Source organism: Tursiops truncatus, chromosome 14 (genome assembly GCF_011762595.2).
Source record: "Tursiops truncatus isolate mTurTru1 chromosome 14, mTurTru1.mat.Y, whole genome shotgun sequence".
Taxonomy (NCBI): domain Eukaryota; kingdom Metazoa; phylum Chordata; class Mammalia; order Artiodactyla; family Delphinidae; genus Tursiops; species Tursiops truncatus.
In genome coordinates this window covers 34,994,741-35,013,523 of record NC_047047.1, presented here as the reverse complement: position 1 = coordinate 35,013,523, position 18,783 = coordinate 34,994,741, and the positions used below count along the sequence as shown (strand labels likewise).

Genomic DNA, 18,783 nt, shown 5'->3' with positions numbered 1-18,783 from the left:
ATGACCCACAGAACTTTATTTACACAAAGTCATTTAGTCAAATACAATAAAATTAATCAGAGCACCACACTGAATGTAATAAATATTTATTTTCTAAGGAAACTACCTGTCAGAACTTCAACTTCTATGATCTTCAAGGCCCTTTAAGGAGACCTGCCTCCAACCCACCCCACTGCCACCCCTGAACATCCTGCCTATCTTTAGGGGCTTCAGAAGCAAGAAGGCAGGTGCCACTTGAGGAATCCACGCTTTGAATTTGTTAACCAGCTACTGTTAGACAGCTAACAACCAACACCAGGTAAAATCTATTTTATTTTATATTTCCGGCCATAATAAAAATATTTTTAAAAGCAGTCTGTTTAAAAAACTGTTCAGAAAAGACCATCACCAAGTTTGTGACAAGCACAGAGGCAACGCAAAAATTTCTTCATCAGCTACGGACCACGCATGGTGCTCAAATTCCTCTGCCAGGTGGGTTTTCTACGACAGCAGAGAAGACAGAGAAGTACACACATACATGGAGATTCCCTCCTCAAAAAGGGAAAGAAATCTGAAAAGCAAATCTGTATCATGTATTATTGTAAAATGGGTAACCACTAAGGGAGGATCAGATTAAAACAGTCACCACCTCGTTATCTCATTGGTGTGGCTAGAATTTTATGCAAACCTGTTCTGGTGCAGAGATGACCTTGGGACTTTCAGATTCCCAGAGTTTAACTCAACACTTCTAAACACCAGGGTGGGGTACTCCAGCAGGCCTGCCTGAAGCCCGGGAGCTGCGGCTGGCGTGGAATGATAAGCAGTCAGCCAGGAGAGCAGAGCAAGGGGCTAAAGGTTGATTTGCAGCAAGTAACGCTTCATTATTTAATTTTCTTACCATGGCATGATCAAGTAATACTTTTTACTTTTGTTCAACAGGTTCACACAGACAGCTAGAAACACGAGTGAATGAGTGTGTGTGTGTGTGTGTGTGTGTGTGTGTGTGTGTGTGTCCTGAAGAGCCAGAATTCCTTCCCCTTCACTATTCTACATGAAACTCCTTAGAAGCACAAAAATGCCTGGTTTATCGTCTTGCTTTCAGTTAACCACCTATGAAGGTTTTTAAAGGAAAAAAAGCTTAGAATTAAATAGCAACTCTGCAAAGCTACAGGTTTTTGCAAAGGGACAGAAAGATAGTAATTCAGACATGAATTCGTTTTAAGAGCTGAGGTTTGCTGCTACCTGGAGTTACTGGAGAAACAAAGCTGCCTTTGGGCACCTAAAACTAGTCAGACCTGCTGTAGCAGCTGCACGGTCGGCTCCAGAGCTGTCCTCCACTCTCCTCCCTCCGGCCCCCACCCCGCGCATCCGCATTGCTCACTCCACTCGGGGCGGCGCCGAACGGGCACACTCAGCCCTCCTCTGCCGTCCCTGCTCAGGGGCAGGGCCAGCTCTGGACACACGGCGTGCAAGTGTAAGAGGAGGCCAGACAAGAGAGCAGATGCTGACTCCATTCTGAACTGAAAGCTGCAGTTGGTGCGGAATACAGCTTCTGTGTTCCCAGGTTGCTAAGATAGATGCATCAAATTGTGGGGTTTGCTTCAGTGAATCCTGGCAGGGATTCCCACTTAAGTTGAGAGGAGGGACGGGAGATCTTGAGAGGAGACGAAGGAGGCTTTCCAGCTTCAGCAGCCTTCAGACCACAAAGACAGCAGAATTTCCTTCCAAAAGGGAGTTTTCATTGTCTCTATGTGGTGCTTGTTTAAATGATAAGCATCTGTTTTGTCCTATTAGGAATCATATGTTTCCAAAGATATTGCGATGTTTTTATTTTGAAATTTTTATTTGTATTTCAAAGAAAATTTTTAGACAGCCAAGCATGTTTTTGTTTGTCTCATGATCTTCAAGGAAAAAAAAAAAAAAAACAACAAGGCATCTATTTATTACCCAGAATAGGAATGTCGTCTTATTGGCCTGACATATGCCATTCACAGATTCATACAAAGAATGAACTGCCACACAGTGCTCATGGAGAAAGACACTGCTCCACACAATGAGTGATGGGCGCTCCAGGGGACAGTGCTGCTCACAGGGTTTCCCAGCATCTGCACGGAGGGCACAAGTTTGCCTTTAACACCAACCGCACTAGCCACTGGAGACAATAATTTCGTTTAAAAGATACGCTAACTTTGGTTAGTTGCTCTTTCCTTCAGGAATATTGAAACTAAATTAAATATCCAGCCATTTCTTAAGCAGGAGTCCTAGCTTGGGGGTTTCGGTCAACTGTTTAAGGAATAATTATTAACAGTCAGTAGAAAATATATGATATGTGCATATGCAGTGGCCACTGCATTTTTAGATGTTCGTGTTCTGCTGGTCAGTGTTGATTAATGGAAAGACCTATGAAAGTAGCTGTTACCCTTATTTCAAGGCCATTTTCACTTAAAACTGGAGCTTGCCCTCTGGTGCCTTGAGCATACACCTGATCTTTGCACTCAGCAATCAGAGACACCTCTCTCTCGTCTCTCTGCCCCCTCTCCCTCTGTCTTTGGCAAGAAACTACTGCAACTGCAGCTATCTCCTATAGGATAGGCCGTAACAGTAAATATGAAATTTCTATAGCAACAAAATTTTAAGAAGTTCTACAAGTGAATTAAAGTTCACACTCCTAAATGCCATATTTACCTATACATTTTAAAAATCTCTGTTGTAATATTGACAAAGTCGTCTTGTTTTTTATTGATATAAACAAAATATAAAATAAAGCTGCATGCTTTTACTAGTGTTCTCTAACAAGGAACCACAGCAAAAGAAACCTCTAAGGGTTTCTGTTGTAACTTTTAACTTTCTTAAATAGCTAAAGTGTAAAATATTTTGACCAAGGGCAAACTTTTAGTATAATTTGCTACTGATAATTTGAAGTATGCTTTTATTTTTATTTATTATTTTCTGTCAGTTTAATTTTTGACAGAAAAAAACTTTATGTATTTGTATGTCTGTATATATGTATATATCTTCAACCTCCCCTTATATGTTTTTTATCTGTTTTGTGTGTGTGCGCCTTTCTAAGTAGCATTGTAACTTTTATTCTGTCATTGGAACACTGTTTAAAATAGCATATGCCAAAAGCTATCAGCTGCTACACAAATTTGAGTTTTAAAATATCAAAATATATACTAAGTATCTCATTATTAATAATTCAGTGCATGGCAAATGGGTAAAATTTGTATTTCAGCTTCTCAATTAAATAAAAAAGCTTTCAAGGGGACAATTCAGCAAATAGAAGTCTAAAGGTTTTCTAAATCTGAGTTAGTACCCCTTTCTAATTTTTTTAAGGGAAACAGGCCGGAGCAGCTGTTACCTAAGAAGCTGTGACACTCGCCTGACAATAAAACTGTTCCCTAGGACACTCGTGTCGTACACTTGGTTGGTATTATAAAATGTGAGTCTTCTCTCCCACCTATTGTAAAAACACAAGGAACAGAGCTGAATGTTTAAGAAAAAGAAAGGCTGTCAAATCCATTTCATAAGATTTCTCACCTGACAGCAACATGGTTATGCACATTTTAATTAGGGGAGAGGAAAGAAATAAAAATTATGTTAAAGGGCTCCAAACCTGATGAACAACATAGACAACTTTACATTAACATATGATATTTCCAAGTAAATCAATAAAGCTAAAGGAAAATTTCTAACATTTATCTCTCTTTTTGTCGTTTTTCCACGAAGAAATTGCTAAAATGAACAGGAAAGCGGAGATGCATGAACGAGCTCTTCTTGCTCGTGCCAGAAGCAGGGATCTGAGGATGGGTATTTTCATCCTCAGAGCACACCCTACTACACTCAAATCAGAATAGACAGCTATAAAAAGGGGGAGGACTGGGAGGAACTCTAGGGGTGAGATACGCCTTCTGAGTAGCTGAACAACTACCCCCCCCCCATCAGCAAAACAACCCAGAGGCAATCAGGTGGACTGTCCTCCAGGGGTTGAGTGCAGCCAAGAGCCCACTTCACTCTTGTCAGAGACTAGTCCCTAATTATAAAAGGCTACTTTGAACACTTAAGGCCTCAGGGATCCTATTGGCTACTACAACTTCTAGGCTCTTTACACACATTATGGACATTTCTTAACATATATTGGGAAATCAAACAGTATATTTCATGAACAAAGCTTGAAAACATATACTGTCTTCCTTAAGACCAAATGAGGCTGCCCAACTTAATTAAAATTAAAACTAGTATGGTCTGAGGCTGGATGTCTCGCCCTGATGATTGTCCTTCCCCACTCAGTGCCTGTAAAAACTTCCTTTCCACCTCCTGAAACATCCTGAAATTAACCAGCTTGAAAGCAAAAAGTTATTCTAAAACAAATTATTTCTAATCTTTTTGAGAAATTTAAGGATAAACACAGAACTCTAATCTCAATCTATTACTATTACTTCTGCTAAAAGTAAGATAACTCGTGGCCAAGGGGGAAAAAAAACAATTTATGATCTTTCTCTCGATGCAGTGGCCCTCTGACGGCACCCTGTCTTAATGGTACAAAGTCCAGGGCTTGGGACAGCTGGCTCCCCTCAGCCCCCTCCCTTTCAGTCATAGGCGGTCACGACCAAGATGACTTGTAGATTTCTAACTTAAAAACCAATGAGACATCAAGTTTAACATACAGACACATTCAAAATCAATTCACTTGGGCACGGGCGAAAAGAGGGTGGAGAGGTACGTTTTTAAGCTAAAACACAGGGAAACTAACAGAAACACACTAAAGCAAGTTGGATGCAAACCCGGCCACAGAACTCAAGAGTGAAGCAGCCTTCGCGCCAGCAATACGAGCCTTAAAAAAAAAAAAAGTCTCGCACGTTCACAACAACACAACCGCCACAACACGCACACATATCCCAGCTGTAAAAGCGACAGCTCCAAGCTCCCTCCGCCCCACCGCTGGGTTCTGGTTAGCTCCCGACCCCCTCCTGACCCCGGTCCGTGACTGCCCGTCCCCTGCCCTTCCCCCAGCAGATCTGCCCGCGAACGCTGGGGGTCCCCGGCGCTGGCCCCGGGGGTCCAAGGGAGCGGGGCAGGGAAGCAGCCGGAGGGAGCGCTCCTCCCGGTACCTGCTCCAGCCCAGGTCCCTCCCGCCGAGGCGCCCACGACCCTCGCGGCCGCCCGGGCCCCTCCTCCGCCCTCCCGGCTCAGCCGGCCCTGGCGAGGTCCCAACGCCGCCCCCACCCACCGGGAGCCCAGCGCATCCAAGAATCCCCTCCAACCCGGCGCCGGGAGAACTTACCACATGCAGCTCCACCTGGGAACTAACACATCAGGAGGGGTTTCTGCCCACTCCTCAAGCTACTCCCGCTCCATGCGGAATCCCCCGCTCCGGGGGCCCGAGGGTGGCTCCGAGGAGCGGGCTGGTGGCGAGACCGAAGCTAAGACTCCGCCGTCCTCTGCCTGCGCGCTCGGAGCATTATACAATGGTGGAGGAGGAGGAGGCGGCGGCGGCAGGCAGCGGAGGAGGAAGCGGGAGGCGGGCGGAGGGGGCGCCCTGACCGAGCTAGCGGCAGCTAGTGCTCCAGCACTCGCTGTGCAGGAGTGACGTGCGGCCAGCGAGCCTCCCGCGAGCTCCGGGCCCTGGGCTCAGCAGGCCCCGCCCCTCGGCCCGCCCCGCCCCTCGGCCACCAGGCCCCGCCTCTTGCCGGGCCCCGCCCCCTCCCCCGGAGGTCCCGGGAGGCGCGATAAATGCCTAGCGGGGCCCCGGCCGCCCCAGGAGCAGGAAGGGGCAGGCGGAGCACGCGAGACGCCGGGTGGCAGCGCCGCCCACGGCTCCCTTCCCAGCCGGGGCGTCCTTGATTTTCTCTTAAGGGAAGGCTTAAGGAGCAGGGGAGAAGAAAAGAGACACTCCGGCCAGGGGACCACAACTAACCACCAAGAATCCCCTCACACCACTCATGCAAATGACGGAGCCGCTAGTGACAAAGGCGGCGGCGAGAGCCGCGCGCGCACAGCCCGCTGAGTCGCGCGACCGCAAATATGACAAGCATCTGAGCTATTCTGCAACTTGGGGCCGGTTAGCCGGGCAGGCAGGGTCCCGGGGGGAAATGGGGGGAGAGAAAACCAGACCCCAAGGCGCGGCGTTCACGCTGCCAGCGGAGCTTTCGAGACAGGCGTTCCGGGAGGGCGGGGGCGGCGCTCCCGCAGCTGAGACCCTCTCCGATGCCCCGGTCTCAGGACGCACGAGTGGCCCGCAGAGACGTCCGAATGACAGGATGGGTGGGGGCTCCAGCTGGAGCTGGGGACAGAAAATTCCCTTTGCGTGCAGTGGCCTCAGCCCAACACTTGAAATGGGTCACCAAGTCAAGAGTACCTTCGGAACAGGACGGAACCGAGTTGCATCCTTCGTGGCAGGCCGCGGCCGTGGTGCAGACCCGGCAGCCGGCCGCCTACCCTGGCAGAGCCCACGCAGGTAGGCAAGCCAGGCTTGGATACGCAGGGGATACCGAGGCGCAGTTTCACATTGCTAGTCTTTTCTCTCTCCTTTCTTGAACTACTTACATTTAGCAGGTAAATTTATACTAGTTGGGAGAGGTTGTGTGTATGGTGCGAATTTTAAAGCCCTAGGAAAGGAGAGCTCCCCTAGAAAATTAATGATTATTTTAAAAATTAAATGCGCGTTCAGTGTAAAGATGTTACAAAAAGTAATTCAGGCACCTTAAAACTTTGGCTGCCACCCCAATCAATATCGTCTCAGATCTCTTTGGAGCTTAATAGTCCACTATACTAGTTATGTTTAAGGATAATAAAGCTTTAAGACCTAACATAAAGGTGATTATAGGGCTTCCCTGGTGGCTCAGTGGTTGAGGGTCCACCTGCCGATGCAGGGGACACGGGTTCGTGCCCCGGTCCAGGAAGATCCCATATGCCGTGGAGCGGCTGGGCCCGTGAGCCATGGCCACTGAGTCTGCTCGTCCGGAGCCTGTGAGAGGCCCGCGTACCGCACAAAAAAAAAAAAAAAAAAAAAAAAAAAGGTGATTATAAGTTGTTAACATCAAGACAAGTTTACACCTATTGGAACTGTTCAGTAATGATTTGTTATCAATCAAATCGATGATCTTATTGAAATTAAACCTGGGCTAAAATGTTGGTAGACGGAACAATGTTTCTTGTTTTATCTTTCAAGGGAATGAAAAAGGTTTTTACTGGCCCCTCAGTATAATTAAAAGGTTACACAGGTTTTTCTTTAAGTATAACCAATGCCAGAAGCTAATTATTTGTGGATATCTTTGGAAAGTTTCATTACAGTGGCATTCCAAATTACACATCGTGGAAGTAGTGCTCAGGGCCCTCAGCAAGTCCTGTTCAGTTTGTGCCTGGGTGGCATAATATTCAAACATTTTGCCATGAAGCCAAGATATTTTTCATTTCTAGAGTTCTGCCTTTCAGAGAGGACACTAACTACCAACAGTTTCCTAACAACCCACTCACTTATACTTTCAGCGCTCAGTTTAAGGAGAAGCCATTGAAATAGAAGCTGCAGTAATCTCTTCCTGTGATATCTCTGTAGCAGAGGCCAGAGGCTCTGTTGAAATTAAAATAAATTGAAACTGTTATTCATGAATTGAAGTGAGCAGCAAGTTAGACTTGCACAATTTTTGTGACGCTTGGATATTTTCTAGCAAATGAATTACCAAAAGAACTAAGATCAAAGAGACAATTTTTAAGTCTTCAGAGTGGACGCTTGATTCTGCTAAAGTACGTATTCTGTGTGTGCTCAGTAAAGGTTTGAGTTCTTAGGAAAGCAATCTAAGTTATGGGGGAAAATGTTTTTCACCTTTCCACACTTTTGAAGGTAAATGTCTTATCAGTGCACATGTTATATATAAGTCCCACTTCCCCCACTTCTAGATTCTGGCATCTTGTACCAAGAAGTCAAAGGATGAAGTGGCAGCTTCAACAGCTGCTGATGTAGTCCCACACCAGGTGGTTCATGGCCCCCTCCCCTGGGGCCAAGTCCCCCACAGGCCAGCAGAGCCATTTCTGCCTGGTCCTGGGAATCCAACACCATGAGGCTAAGGAAAGGCCCTCCTTGAGCTTTTTTTTTTTTTTTTTGCGGTACGCGGGCCTCTCACTGTTGTGGCCTCTCCAATTGCGGAGCACAGGCTCCAGATGCGCAGGCTCAGCAGCCATGGCTCACGGGCCCAGCCGCTCCGCAGCATGTGGGATCCTCCCGCACCGGGGCACGAACCCATGTCCCCTGCATCGGCAGGCGGACTTTCAACCACTGCACCACCAGGGAAGCCCCCTCCTTGAGCTTTTGAAGTCAACTCCCTTCAGTATGCATGATTAAAAAAAAAAAAAAGTATGTGTGTATACACACACACACACATACACACACACACACACATATATACATACATATATATATATATATACACATACACATACATATATATATATAGTTTATTCCTAGCAAATGAACAAGAAGTGCTTAGTGAACACGTAAGTGTGGTTTTCACACTTTCACTCTCTGGAACATTTAAAAGTCCATTTACAATAATCCTACCCTCAGGATTTAGAGTTAGGAGCTTCTCCCTCTCACTTTCACATACAAAAAATTAGGCCAGTCATCCACATTTAACTATCAGGAACATACCTGTTTAGGGAGAAAAGAAATATTGCTTTTGTAAGTATAGAACTGTGATGGTAATTTTTAAAAATATTCATGAGTTTAATTTCAGAGCGGTACTTCTCAACATTGCTTTGTAGTTCTGGGTACTAGTTTGCACTTCACTGCTTCTCTTGAAAGTTTCTGTGCCCTCACATCTTGCAAACAACCAGACTACTGCACTAACTGAAGGCCACTTTTAGCACTTAATTAGTATGCACCAAAGAACTGACACAAGGACAAGCTGTCTACATAAACTGAGAAAGACTTTAGGACAGTTTTCAAGCTCATTCTTTCTCCTTTATTACATTTTACCTTTCAAGTTCCACATGAAATACTGGTAATAATCATCCATCTATATACCTTGGAAATATTGGTCTTATGCCCCTACCCCCTCAATAAACGTTTCAGTTATTAAACACATTATATACAGCCAGCTGGGCTAAATAATCTTTTCGTGGAAAATACAGAGATCCTAACTGAATGTGGACTTCCCATTCACTGATCACTGAAATCTATTAATAAATCTTCAAAATAAAGTCTGGACGTCTCACATCACCTAACTGATTATCAAAGAGTTGATACAGGATACGATGATTTGTTAAACTAAACACTCTCACAAAGATGGCATGGACAGGTTCAGTACTTTTCAGCCACTAGCAAGTTAAAACGTCACGGTACCAAAGGAGCCAGTTAACTTCTCTACTACTGCAGATTCTTCTCCATCTCTTCGCCCTACGTGTGTCAGGTTTTTTCCTGCCTCTCCCTGAAGTCACGCTTCACAAGAAGAGAGCTTCAACTCCGGTGAGGGGCTGCTCTTGCAAAGCTTCCCTCCTTGTTATTGGACTGCTTTGCAATGACTGCCCCTTATGTTCTGGGAGAGGGTCATTTTTCTGTTAGCAATACATGCCTTTTTCTCTCTTAAAAATCTGATAGTATTTAAATCCTCATTTGGAAGAAAATCTTAATGATAACATTGGAAGAAAATGCTCTTAAAACCATTTTCTTTTTTCTGGCATTTTTGATTAGTCCCTTCTAACCATTTCTAGAGGAGATGGCATCTGTTGAGCATGAGCCTCCTCCCTACTTCATTTGCCACTATTTTCCGGTAAAATCCTCAGATAAATGGTGAGGTCCACTTCGAAGCGGCCCTCCTTAGAGACTCCAGCTCTTGCTTTCATCCTCTCTCAGCTGGAAAGCGAACGCCTTGGCTGGTGACAACTCCAGTGCTCCCTTCCTGCCAGATGCCACTCTGCCAAGACTTGGTAGGTGCTTCTCAGAAACCTCTCTCCTTGTCCCCAGTTCCCCACACGGCACTACTCTCCTGGTGGCCTCTGCAGGTTGACCCTGTACTTCCTGTCTATAAACCATTCTCCCTTCTTGAGCAGTTTACACTCTTCTCAAGGTACTCAGCACTCCGGCCTTCCCTAGGAAACTTCAATGAATGTTAGAAATCATGCAGCCTCCAGACCATCCTTGTCCCTGGGAACCAGCCTGGTGAGAGGAAGAGTCCTGGAGTAGGAGTTTGAAGATCTTGTACAAATAAATCTCTTAGCTATGATTAATCATTGACTTTTTAGTTTCTTAATCTGCTATGTCACAGATTTAGGATAATCACTGGTTCCGGTGAAAAGAACACAGGTGGTTGGTCAGAAGATCTTGGGTCTAGTTCCTCAGCCAGTCAGCAGTGAAGCTGAATCAGGGCCTTGACATCATGGGACCCGCATCCACAACCCACAAAATGAGGCACTAGGGCTCAGGGGTTTCTGTAGCCCCTTCCCAGAACTAAGAGTCTATGAAAAGGTGACTACAATGGGGACTGCCTTCACGGAGGAGTTTAGAAGAATATAAAACCAACTTCACATCCTATTTTCTGTGATACACATTCTCATATCTATTGTAGAAACGATCTAAGATTGTGTACCTTTAAATCACCTGTGAGTAAAGAGGTCATTTAAGAGAAGTATGGTGATTTCGGGAATGTAAATAACGTATTTAAACCACTTTTTGAAGTCTCAGCTGTAGAAATTCTACTTTGAGGAGTTAAAAAAAGTCAAAGCTTTAATGTGTATAGATGCCCAGGAAATACCTCTAAGTTCAGGCTATGAAGTATCATTAAAAATAAACATGTGGACAGTTTAAATGGAAATAGCGCATACAACAAAAAATGAATCAGTTCTTTGCCACTGTGAATTTTTATTGGTTTTCGGAGGAGACGTAACACTTAGGTAAGACTTTATCTTTTCTTTTAGTCACCAACGCAGAACTGTTCTTTAAAGACCTGTTGCCAGAATAAACAAGACTTTTTCAAAATTATCCAACTGTCCAATAATACTTGCTTTAAATTGAAAAATATGTATTTTTCAATTAAAAAAATTTTACATTTAAAATTTCAGAAATGCAGAGTGAAAGTCAAGTAGGAAGAAACTAAGGCAAACATCTCAGATAAACACCAATGCTACATTGGATACACTGGTGTAACTAGTCAATTGTTTTCCTAAACATGCTCTAAATATTGAACAAAAGATTTTATCTTGCTGAGTAATATTTGTTTCAAAACTGCTTTCTTAGAGAAGTCTTGTTTGAGGTATGTATATGAAACTCCTTAAATGGGCAATCATCAGAGAAACTGGCTTTTAAGGAGAAAATAATAGTGTGAATGAGCTATATGTAACTTCCCTTTTTAAAAACAGAAGTTGAATCTGTAACACCAAATTTAGAAAGGAGAGTGGATGGCAGCAAATACCACGAGAATATCATCTATAGCATAGACGCCCACTGCCGTTCTGTTCTGTTACAAATAAATGTACACTCTACAAACTCGAGTTTGCTCAAACAATGCATGTATTTAATTGTCCCTAAAGATGATTCCTTTCAAAGAAAACATACATATGAGTCACATCAAATTTAAAAGACTCATTTAAAAAGTGCCAGATTCCCTGACTTTGACTACAGTGATTCATTTGGCCTCATTACACAGAAGACAGCATAGTCCATACTGGGACGGCTGATAAATAGCTTTTGTGGGAGTAGTATTGGTAATTTCAACACCATTTATATTTCCTTTTACTTTCCTTTAAGTTATTAAAGCCCAAATTATAGGGCTTCCCTGGTGGCACAGTGGTTGAGAGTCCGCCTGCCGATGCAGGGGACACAGGTTCGTGCCCCGGTCCGGGAAGATCCCGCATGCCCCGGAGCGGCTGGGCCCGTGAGCCATGGCCGCTGAGCCTGCGCGTCCGGAGCCTGTGCTCCGCAACGGGAGAGGCCACAGCAGTGAGAGACCCACGTACCGCAAAAAAAAAAAAAAAAGCCCAAATTATAAAGGTTGAAAAGAATTTCAATGAATCAGACATTCATTTTTAATCAATCCTCATTTGTTATCACTTTAGAACTGTTAGACATGCTCTTAGTTTTAGTGATAAAAAAAAATAACAGCTATAAAGATAAAGACTCCAGAATTACTATTTTCACATTATAGCCAAAAATGAAAAGTGAGAAAATAGAAACCTTTCCAAAAGTTCATCTGATGAAAAGAACAGAATTAATGGGGAGATACACTATTTAGGGACAAGAATACTTAATACTATATAAATATCAATTCTCCCCACAACTCATCAATAAATTAAATATGATTCCAACTTAAATCCCAATGCTCCCCTCTCCCCACCCATGGAACTTTAAAAGCAAATCCAGAAATCATCTGGAATAGCAAAGGACAAAAGATAGCTGTAGTAAGTTTAAAGAACAAGATGGGAGATGTGTCCCATCAGATATCAAGGTTTATTATAAAGCTCTAGTAATCAAAACAGAGTGGTGCTGGCAAGGGATATATAGATCAGCAGAATAGAATCAAGTGTGCAGAAACAGACCCACACATATACAGAAGCATAAAATATGACAGAGGTGAGGTTACAGATCAGTGGGAAAGAACAGGCTATTCAATAAATGACTAAAGGTCACCCGGTTACCTGCACGGAAAAATAAAATTAAATGAGGTACCTGACATTTTTAGAAAAAATACATTTCAGGTGGACTAACATCTAAATATGTGAAACAAAACATTAAAACTTTTAGGAGAGAATATAGGAAAATATGTTTATAGGCTCAGGATAAGGAATGTGTGATTTCTGTCTGTCTCCTAAGATTCATTCTCTACTTGCCTCTGCTTTGCCCCGTACCTTGAAATGTTGACCCCTATGGACTACGCTTCTTTGCCAACTAGCTTCCAGCTGGATTCTTCAACAGGAAGGCACCAGAAAGAGACCAGTGGGTCAGAGCGAAGAGAGGCTGGGGTATTTCTTCCCTGCTCCTTCCTGCTTTGGGCCCCTGTTATACCATCACCCATCCCTCCAAGACCACAGCTTCTGCAGGCAGCCCCTTGTCCAGGGTGCCAACTCTCACAGATTCTAGCAACACCATTTCCTCCCCTTTCCCCTTTAGACCTAAAGATAATAACAGCTTCCTACAGTTCTTGGTCTTCCATGCCTCAACCTTTGTCTCTCTGTCAAAAGTACTTTTTCATTAAAGTCTCTTTAGTTGAGTCACTTGAGTGGAATACTGTTTCCTGCCGAGACTTTGATTATTAAAAAACAAGACAGCCAATGCACAGACTATAAAGAAAAAGACCAATAACTTTGATTATATTAAAAATTAAACATCTATTAAACAAAATATACTATAAAGATAAAGGCAAGCTAAAGACTGTTGAGTGATATGTGATTCATATAATCAACAAAGGATTAATATTCAGAATTAATAAAGAATTGAATCAATTTTTAAAAAGTCATATAAACCCAACAGAAAAATGGGTAAAAGAGGAAGCTCAAATATCCAACAAATACGTGAAAAGATACTCAATCTCATCAGCAATAAGAAAAATGCAAATTATAAAAGGTTAGTTCGTGGCTATCAGATTGACCATTTTGGAGATAATGTGGTATTATCTAGTGGAGTTGGAGATGCACACACCCTGCCCACATACATGCAGTCTTTCTCAGCTAGGGTTCCATAAGAAAATAAGCCCTACAGAAAAGAATTCAAGTGACTATTTCCTCAGATCTCCCAAGGGTGGTATAAAGGTAAGAACCAGTGGTGTGCTGGTAAATGTTTAACAACTGGCTGGTGTGTGGGTGGGGAATGGGGAAAGAAGGAAAGAAGCCCTTATTTGTAGAATTTGCTGATTTCTGTGGTGCAAATAACCCACCATGGCTGATTTCAAACCTCCCAACTGAACTGAAGAATTAGAAAGATTGGCGTAATCGCTGGCTCTTAGGAGCAGGTATCAGTCTCCAGCTCCAGTCCAACACGTGAACCATTCTAGACAGAAGATAATTCATTACATACAATAGATGCCTTAGGGTACTGGGGTTTAATTCTCTGGAAGAATTCTGGATGAGAAGGGCTAAATCTAGAATCTAGAGAAACTCTTGTTTTTATTCCCCATGGAGACACAGAAGAGTGTTTATTGTAGCTTTGCTTGTCATAGCTAAAAATCAGAAACAACGTTAATGTTCATTAAGATGAGAATAAATTGATATACTTGAAAACTACGGTGGATAAGAAGTACTAAAGATACCAAATATCAACATGGTTAAATCTCAAAAACACAATGCTGAGTAAAATAAAGCAAGCTGTAAAGTATGTACAGTATAATATCATTTATATAAAATATTTTAATACATGCAAAACAATACTATATATTGTTTACCAATACAGACGTATGCAATTATAGAATAAAAACATTACAGACAAAAAACATTCAGGAGGGCTTCCCTGGTGGCGCAGTGGTTGGGAGTCCGCCTGCTGATGCAGGGGACGTGGGTTCGTGCCCCGGTCTGGGAAGATCCAACATGCCGCGGAGCAGCTGGGCCTGTGAGCCATGGCCACTGAGCCTGCGTGTCTGGAGCCTGTGCTCCCCAATGGGAGAGGCCACAACAGTGAGAGGCCCGCGTACCAAAAAAAAAAAAAAAAAACATTCAGGAAAGTGGTTGACTTTCGTAAATGGAGGAGAATACTGGAATCAGGGAGAGACACTATAAAGTTTAATTTCTTTTTAAAAACATGTAAAGCAAACAAATATGTTGTAATAAACAATTTAAATTTATTGTTTTAGATTTCATCACATTAAAAAAATACATTTTTTCCCTTTCTTCCATATGGTTCCCATGAAGTAGAACTTCGTAAGGTTTTTTCCCACAATTTCTAATATCTATTAATAAAGCATTGGGTAATATTTATATTTCATGCATTTATTTATCCCCCATTATTTCAGTAATAACTTAATTCCTTTTACTCATTTGATATATTGTCCGTCTTCTCTGTCTCTTAATAATAGACTGCAAAATTCAATGACGATGCTACCGTAACCAAAGTTTTTAATAGGAAGCCCAGCTGACAAGGCAGGTATAAGAGAATAATTGGTTTAAAGCCAGTATTTGGGGGTATATTTCTCACCTGACTAGAAAGGATAAAAACTTCCTTACAGAATATGTAAGGCTTCCTGTTACTTCCTTAACATACCAAATAATGCATTTAACACTAAAAAGTGAAATCTTGTTTTCTTTTGTTTTAAAAAACAATGGAAACACACTTTCCCCATGAACTATCTTTCACTTGGAGTTCAGGTGACCACTTACTGCTACGCCAAATGCATTCTGCTTCTCTCTTATTTGTGTCCCTCGATACAGGGTTATAGGAATAAAGCCCACACACTCTCTTGACCTTTGGGAATGTGATGCTGTCTCAGTGCACGGGTAGTGTGACTTTTTTTCAGAGATTGTCTTGAAATAAGCCTATGTTTTAAATACACACTTTTCTGCTTGCTAGCAGGCATTCTGAAGCTAGGTGGTTCTAAATAAAGAACTCTAGTCAACAACAGGAAATAACTCCCACAGAAAAAAGGGGCAGAATACAAACTCTCACCAACTCTTGTACACAGTTCACAACGGCCTTTTGTTCCATGCACATTAAGCCTGAAATCTTTACTTTTCAGAGCATGTTTGGGCCTTTGCAGAGCAATTAAACCTTCCTTTTCCTTTCGCTGGTGTCCTTGCCTTCTCTCTGAGAAAGTTAACCTTACAACGGACTTCTTACTATGAGGTAGCAGATCAGAAAATGGAACAGTTTCTATTCTGAAACTCAACATTTTTTTCTTAATGGAGCTTCTCAAGGGGAAAAAAAAAATCAACTCTCAGTGTAAAACTCACTTTTCCTTCTAATACATAGAATACCACATAAACACACATATATATGTCCCAAAGGAATATGTTCATCTGAAGTGTATGTTTCTAAATCTATCAACAAAGACATAATCATATCAACCCATAAATCTAGTGATGGGTTATCAACACTTTGCCAGTGACATTTCAGCAAATCAATGCATCTAGAAGATACATTTATGTTCTATTCAAAGGCTCCCATCTTGAGTCTTTAGTGAAAAAGAGGGAGAAAAATCTAGGTCCCAAGCCAACCAAATAGACATCTGAAGGATGGTTTTTAAAGTCTCAGTGACTCCTACTGGGACAGAATGGTGGCATTCAACCTACAGCATAGGTACTCCAGACAAGAAAATGGGGCTGAGTAAAACAGCTTAAATATGACTGCAGACTGGTATTTCTTCCTCTCCTATACACTCAGCCTTGCCCTCTCTACTGGCTCCGTCCTGCAGTCAATAAATTAGACTCAATGTTCTCTCTCTTCACTTATAAAACAAGAAACAATCCTTCCCTGCTTCAATGTTGCAGGAATGTTGGTGGCTACTTCTGTCTTTACCCTTCACAGCTTTAGTCCCACCTACTTCCTCTGGCTTCTGCAGAAAAACTATATTGATCACCCCCAGAAAAGAGCACCAGTGCCCCCTAAGTGCCAAGCCAATGGACATTTCTGAGTTCCTCTCATGACTGAGCCTCTCTCTCTATAGCATTTAACATTAATGACCACCTCCAACCATTTCTTTCAGTAACTCTGGCTGAACTATAGTCAGTCTCCTGGTTCCTATCTCTCTGTCCACGTGCAGTTTCCTTGGCTGGCTCCTCTTCCTCTGACCAACCTATAAACCTACAGTTCTGCACTTAAAAAAAAAAAATCACCCCCTATTGCAATTTGGGACCAGAGAAGATTACAAAGGTGAGTGGGGAATGGGGATGGTTAGTTAGGATATCAGAATCTTCAGGAAAATTTGGAGACATGGGTGTTTTGAAAAAATTTTACCAGTTGATAATCACTATCTAAATGTTTGTATTCCCTATGGTTTTGTTTTGCTCCCTCTTCTCTTTTTCTCATCCTATCAATTCTCCCTGGGCAACCTCACCCACTCTCAGGGGATCTGTATGCTAAAGATTCATAAATCAATAATCACATTCCAGACCCTTCTCTTTGAGGTTCATATCTGACCTTTATATATATGAGAGACCATACATATTGTCATTTGTCAGGGTCATTCCTAGTTTATGCTTGTCCTGGCATAATTAGTAATAACACCCTGCTTCAATCTCAAAATGGTCCTGGGTTGAACAATAAAAGTATATAATTAGCCTATTTCTATCCCATTGCCTATTAGACATCTCCACTGGGTATCATAAGGGCATCTCCAACTCACAGCACATCTAAAATTGTCCTAATTTTATCCTCCTTAAATCTGCTTCTCCTCCTGAATGCCTAAATATGGTTAAGGTAACTACAAGGTACCCCTGATGTCTAAGTTGGAAATTTAAGATTCAGAGTATCTTCTCTCATATTTAACGAGACATAAAGTCCTGTCAATTTTCTCTCTTAAATATTTTTCAAATATGTCCCCTTCTCTCCATTTTTACCACCACTGCCCTAGTCAAGACCCTAATATCTTTCACTTTGATTACTGCAACAATCCATCTCCCGACTTTCAGTCCTAGATATTCTCCTCTAATCCATCTACACTACCTACTGTGTGACAGGTAGCATGCTAGGTACAAGGAATACAAAATGAACAAGAGATGCTCCCACTGAGTTCACAGGGTAGACTAACTCATCACTGTGACACAGTGGGTTACGTGGCAATAGAGACATGCGCAGGGTGACAACAGACACACACGAGTGGCCACAGAGCCTGGCCAGTGTGGAAACAGGGAGGTAGTGATGGATTTTAGGGTAAATGGGAGTGAGTCAAGGTCATTAAAGGCAGATGGAGCTGCAGAGATGGGGAGGTGAGAAAAAGCAGAGGATGTGGGTGCGGATCTGAAGCGTAAATCGCAAGCAGGGAATAACAATAAACAGGCCCAGAGAGTCTGACTGGGCACGTCTAGGAAGGCCTTGGATACCACATTAAAGGGTCTGGCCTTTATGTTCTGAAGGTGGTGGGGAGTCATTAAAAGATTTTCCGGAGACTTCCCTGGGGGTCCAGTGGTTCAGACTCCGTGCTTCCACTGCAGGGGGCACGGGTTTGATCCCTTGTCGGGGACTAAGATCCCACATGCCACATGGTGTGGCTGAAAAAGAAAAAAAAAGACCTCCCATGGGGGAGAGGCACAATATGATTTTTATTTTAGGACGTTAATTCCACATCTATTCCTGAACTTGACAGAATGATCCTAAAATTTATTAAGAATAACCAACAAATGAAAAAATAAAATAAATTTTAAAGAAGGTATTAAAAAGCTGTAATAATTAACAGAGTTGGGTTCTGGCAAAAGAAAAATATAAATGCATCTACAATTGAAAAACTTGAAACAGACCTTAGTATAAAGATTTAGTATATTCTAAAGATAGCGTTGTTAGTGCAATAGTTTATGATTTAAGGGGAAAAATGGATGTCAGATTCTCGTATTGTCTCGTGACAATATGAAAAAACACAAGAGATTAACTAAATAATAAAATATATTTTTTAAAATGTAAGAGAACTAAAAAAATTACAGATGAATAATTGATCTTAGAAGGAGACAAGATTTTTCCAAACACAAAGCAAAAAAAGAACTATAAAATTAAAATGGATTAAAAACCTATACATCAAGAAATACCATAAGCAAAATTAAAGGAAAAATGACAAATTTGGAAAAATATCTGCAAACCAGATGACAAAGACTCAGTAACCTAACCTAACCTAATTTTATGAATCAAGTAGAAAAACACCAATACTACAATAGGAAACACTGAAATTAAATTAGCAAAATGGGCAA

General features: G+C 42.2%; 2 protein-coding genes across 5 annotated transcripts in view; one reads left to right on the top strand and one right to left on the bottom strand.

Annotated features, from left to right (window-relative positions):
* SERTAD2 (SERTA domain containing 2) overlaps positions 1-18,783 on the bottom strand; it is a 113,443-nt gene that overhangs the window by 16,562 nt on the left and 78,098 nt on the right. For 2 of the 4 annotated variants that reach the window (XM_019942760.3, XM_019942762.3), the window contains exon 1: positions 5,264-5,579. The exons of the other annotated variants lie outside the window; for them this stretch is intronic. The gene's annotated coding sequence lies outside the window, so the exon portion shown is untranslated. Of the gene's footprint in view, positions 1-5,263; positions 5,580-18,783 lie in introns of those variants that run through there. 4 annotated transcript variants of the gene reach the window in all.
* Positions 5,792-11,744, top strand: LOC117307877 (uncharacterized). Its single transcript, XM_033838449.2, has 3 exons — positions 5,792-6,436; positions 9,827-9,900; positions 10,041-11,744. The coding sequence occupies exons 1-3, from the start codon at positions 5,922-5,924 to the stop codon at positions 10,064-10,066; spliced, it is 615 nt and encodes a 204-aa protein (XP_033694340.1). The 5' UTR covers positions 5,792-5,921; the 3' UTR covers positions 10,067-11,744.

What these genes read in the sequence shown, in the direction of transcription:
- LOC117307877 (XM_033838449.2), top strand. Translation starts at nt 5,922, where the DNA reads ATGCAAATGACGGAGCCGCTAGTGACAAAGGCGGCGGCGAGAGCCGCG. An exon ending in CCCTGGCAGAGCCCACGCAG is followed by an intron (nt 6,437 to 9,826) that starts GTAGGCAAGCCA and finishes ATCCTCTCTCAG; the next exon opens with CTGGAAAGCGAACGCCTTGG. An exon ending in TGCCACTCTGCCAAGACTTG is followed by an intron (nt 9,901 to 10,040) that starts GTAGGTGCTTCT and finishes ACTCTTCTCAAG; the next exon opens with GTACTCAGCACTCCGGCCTT.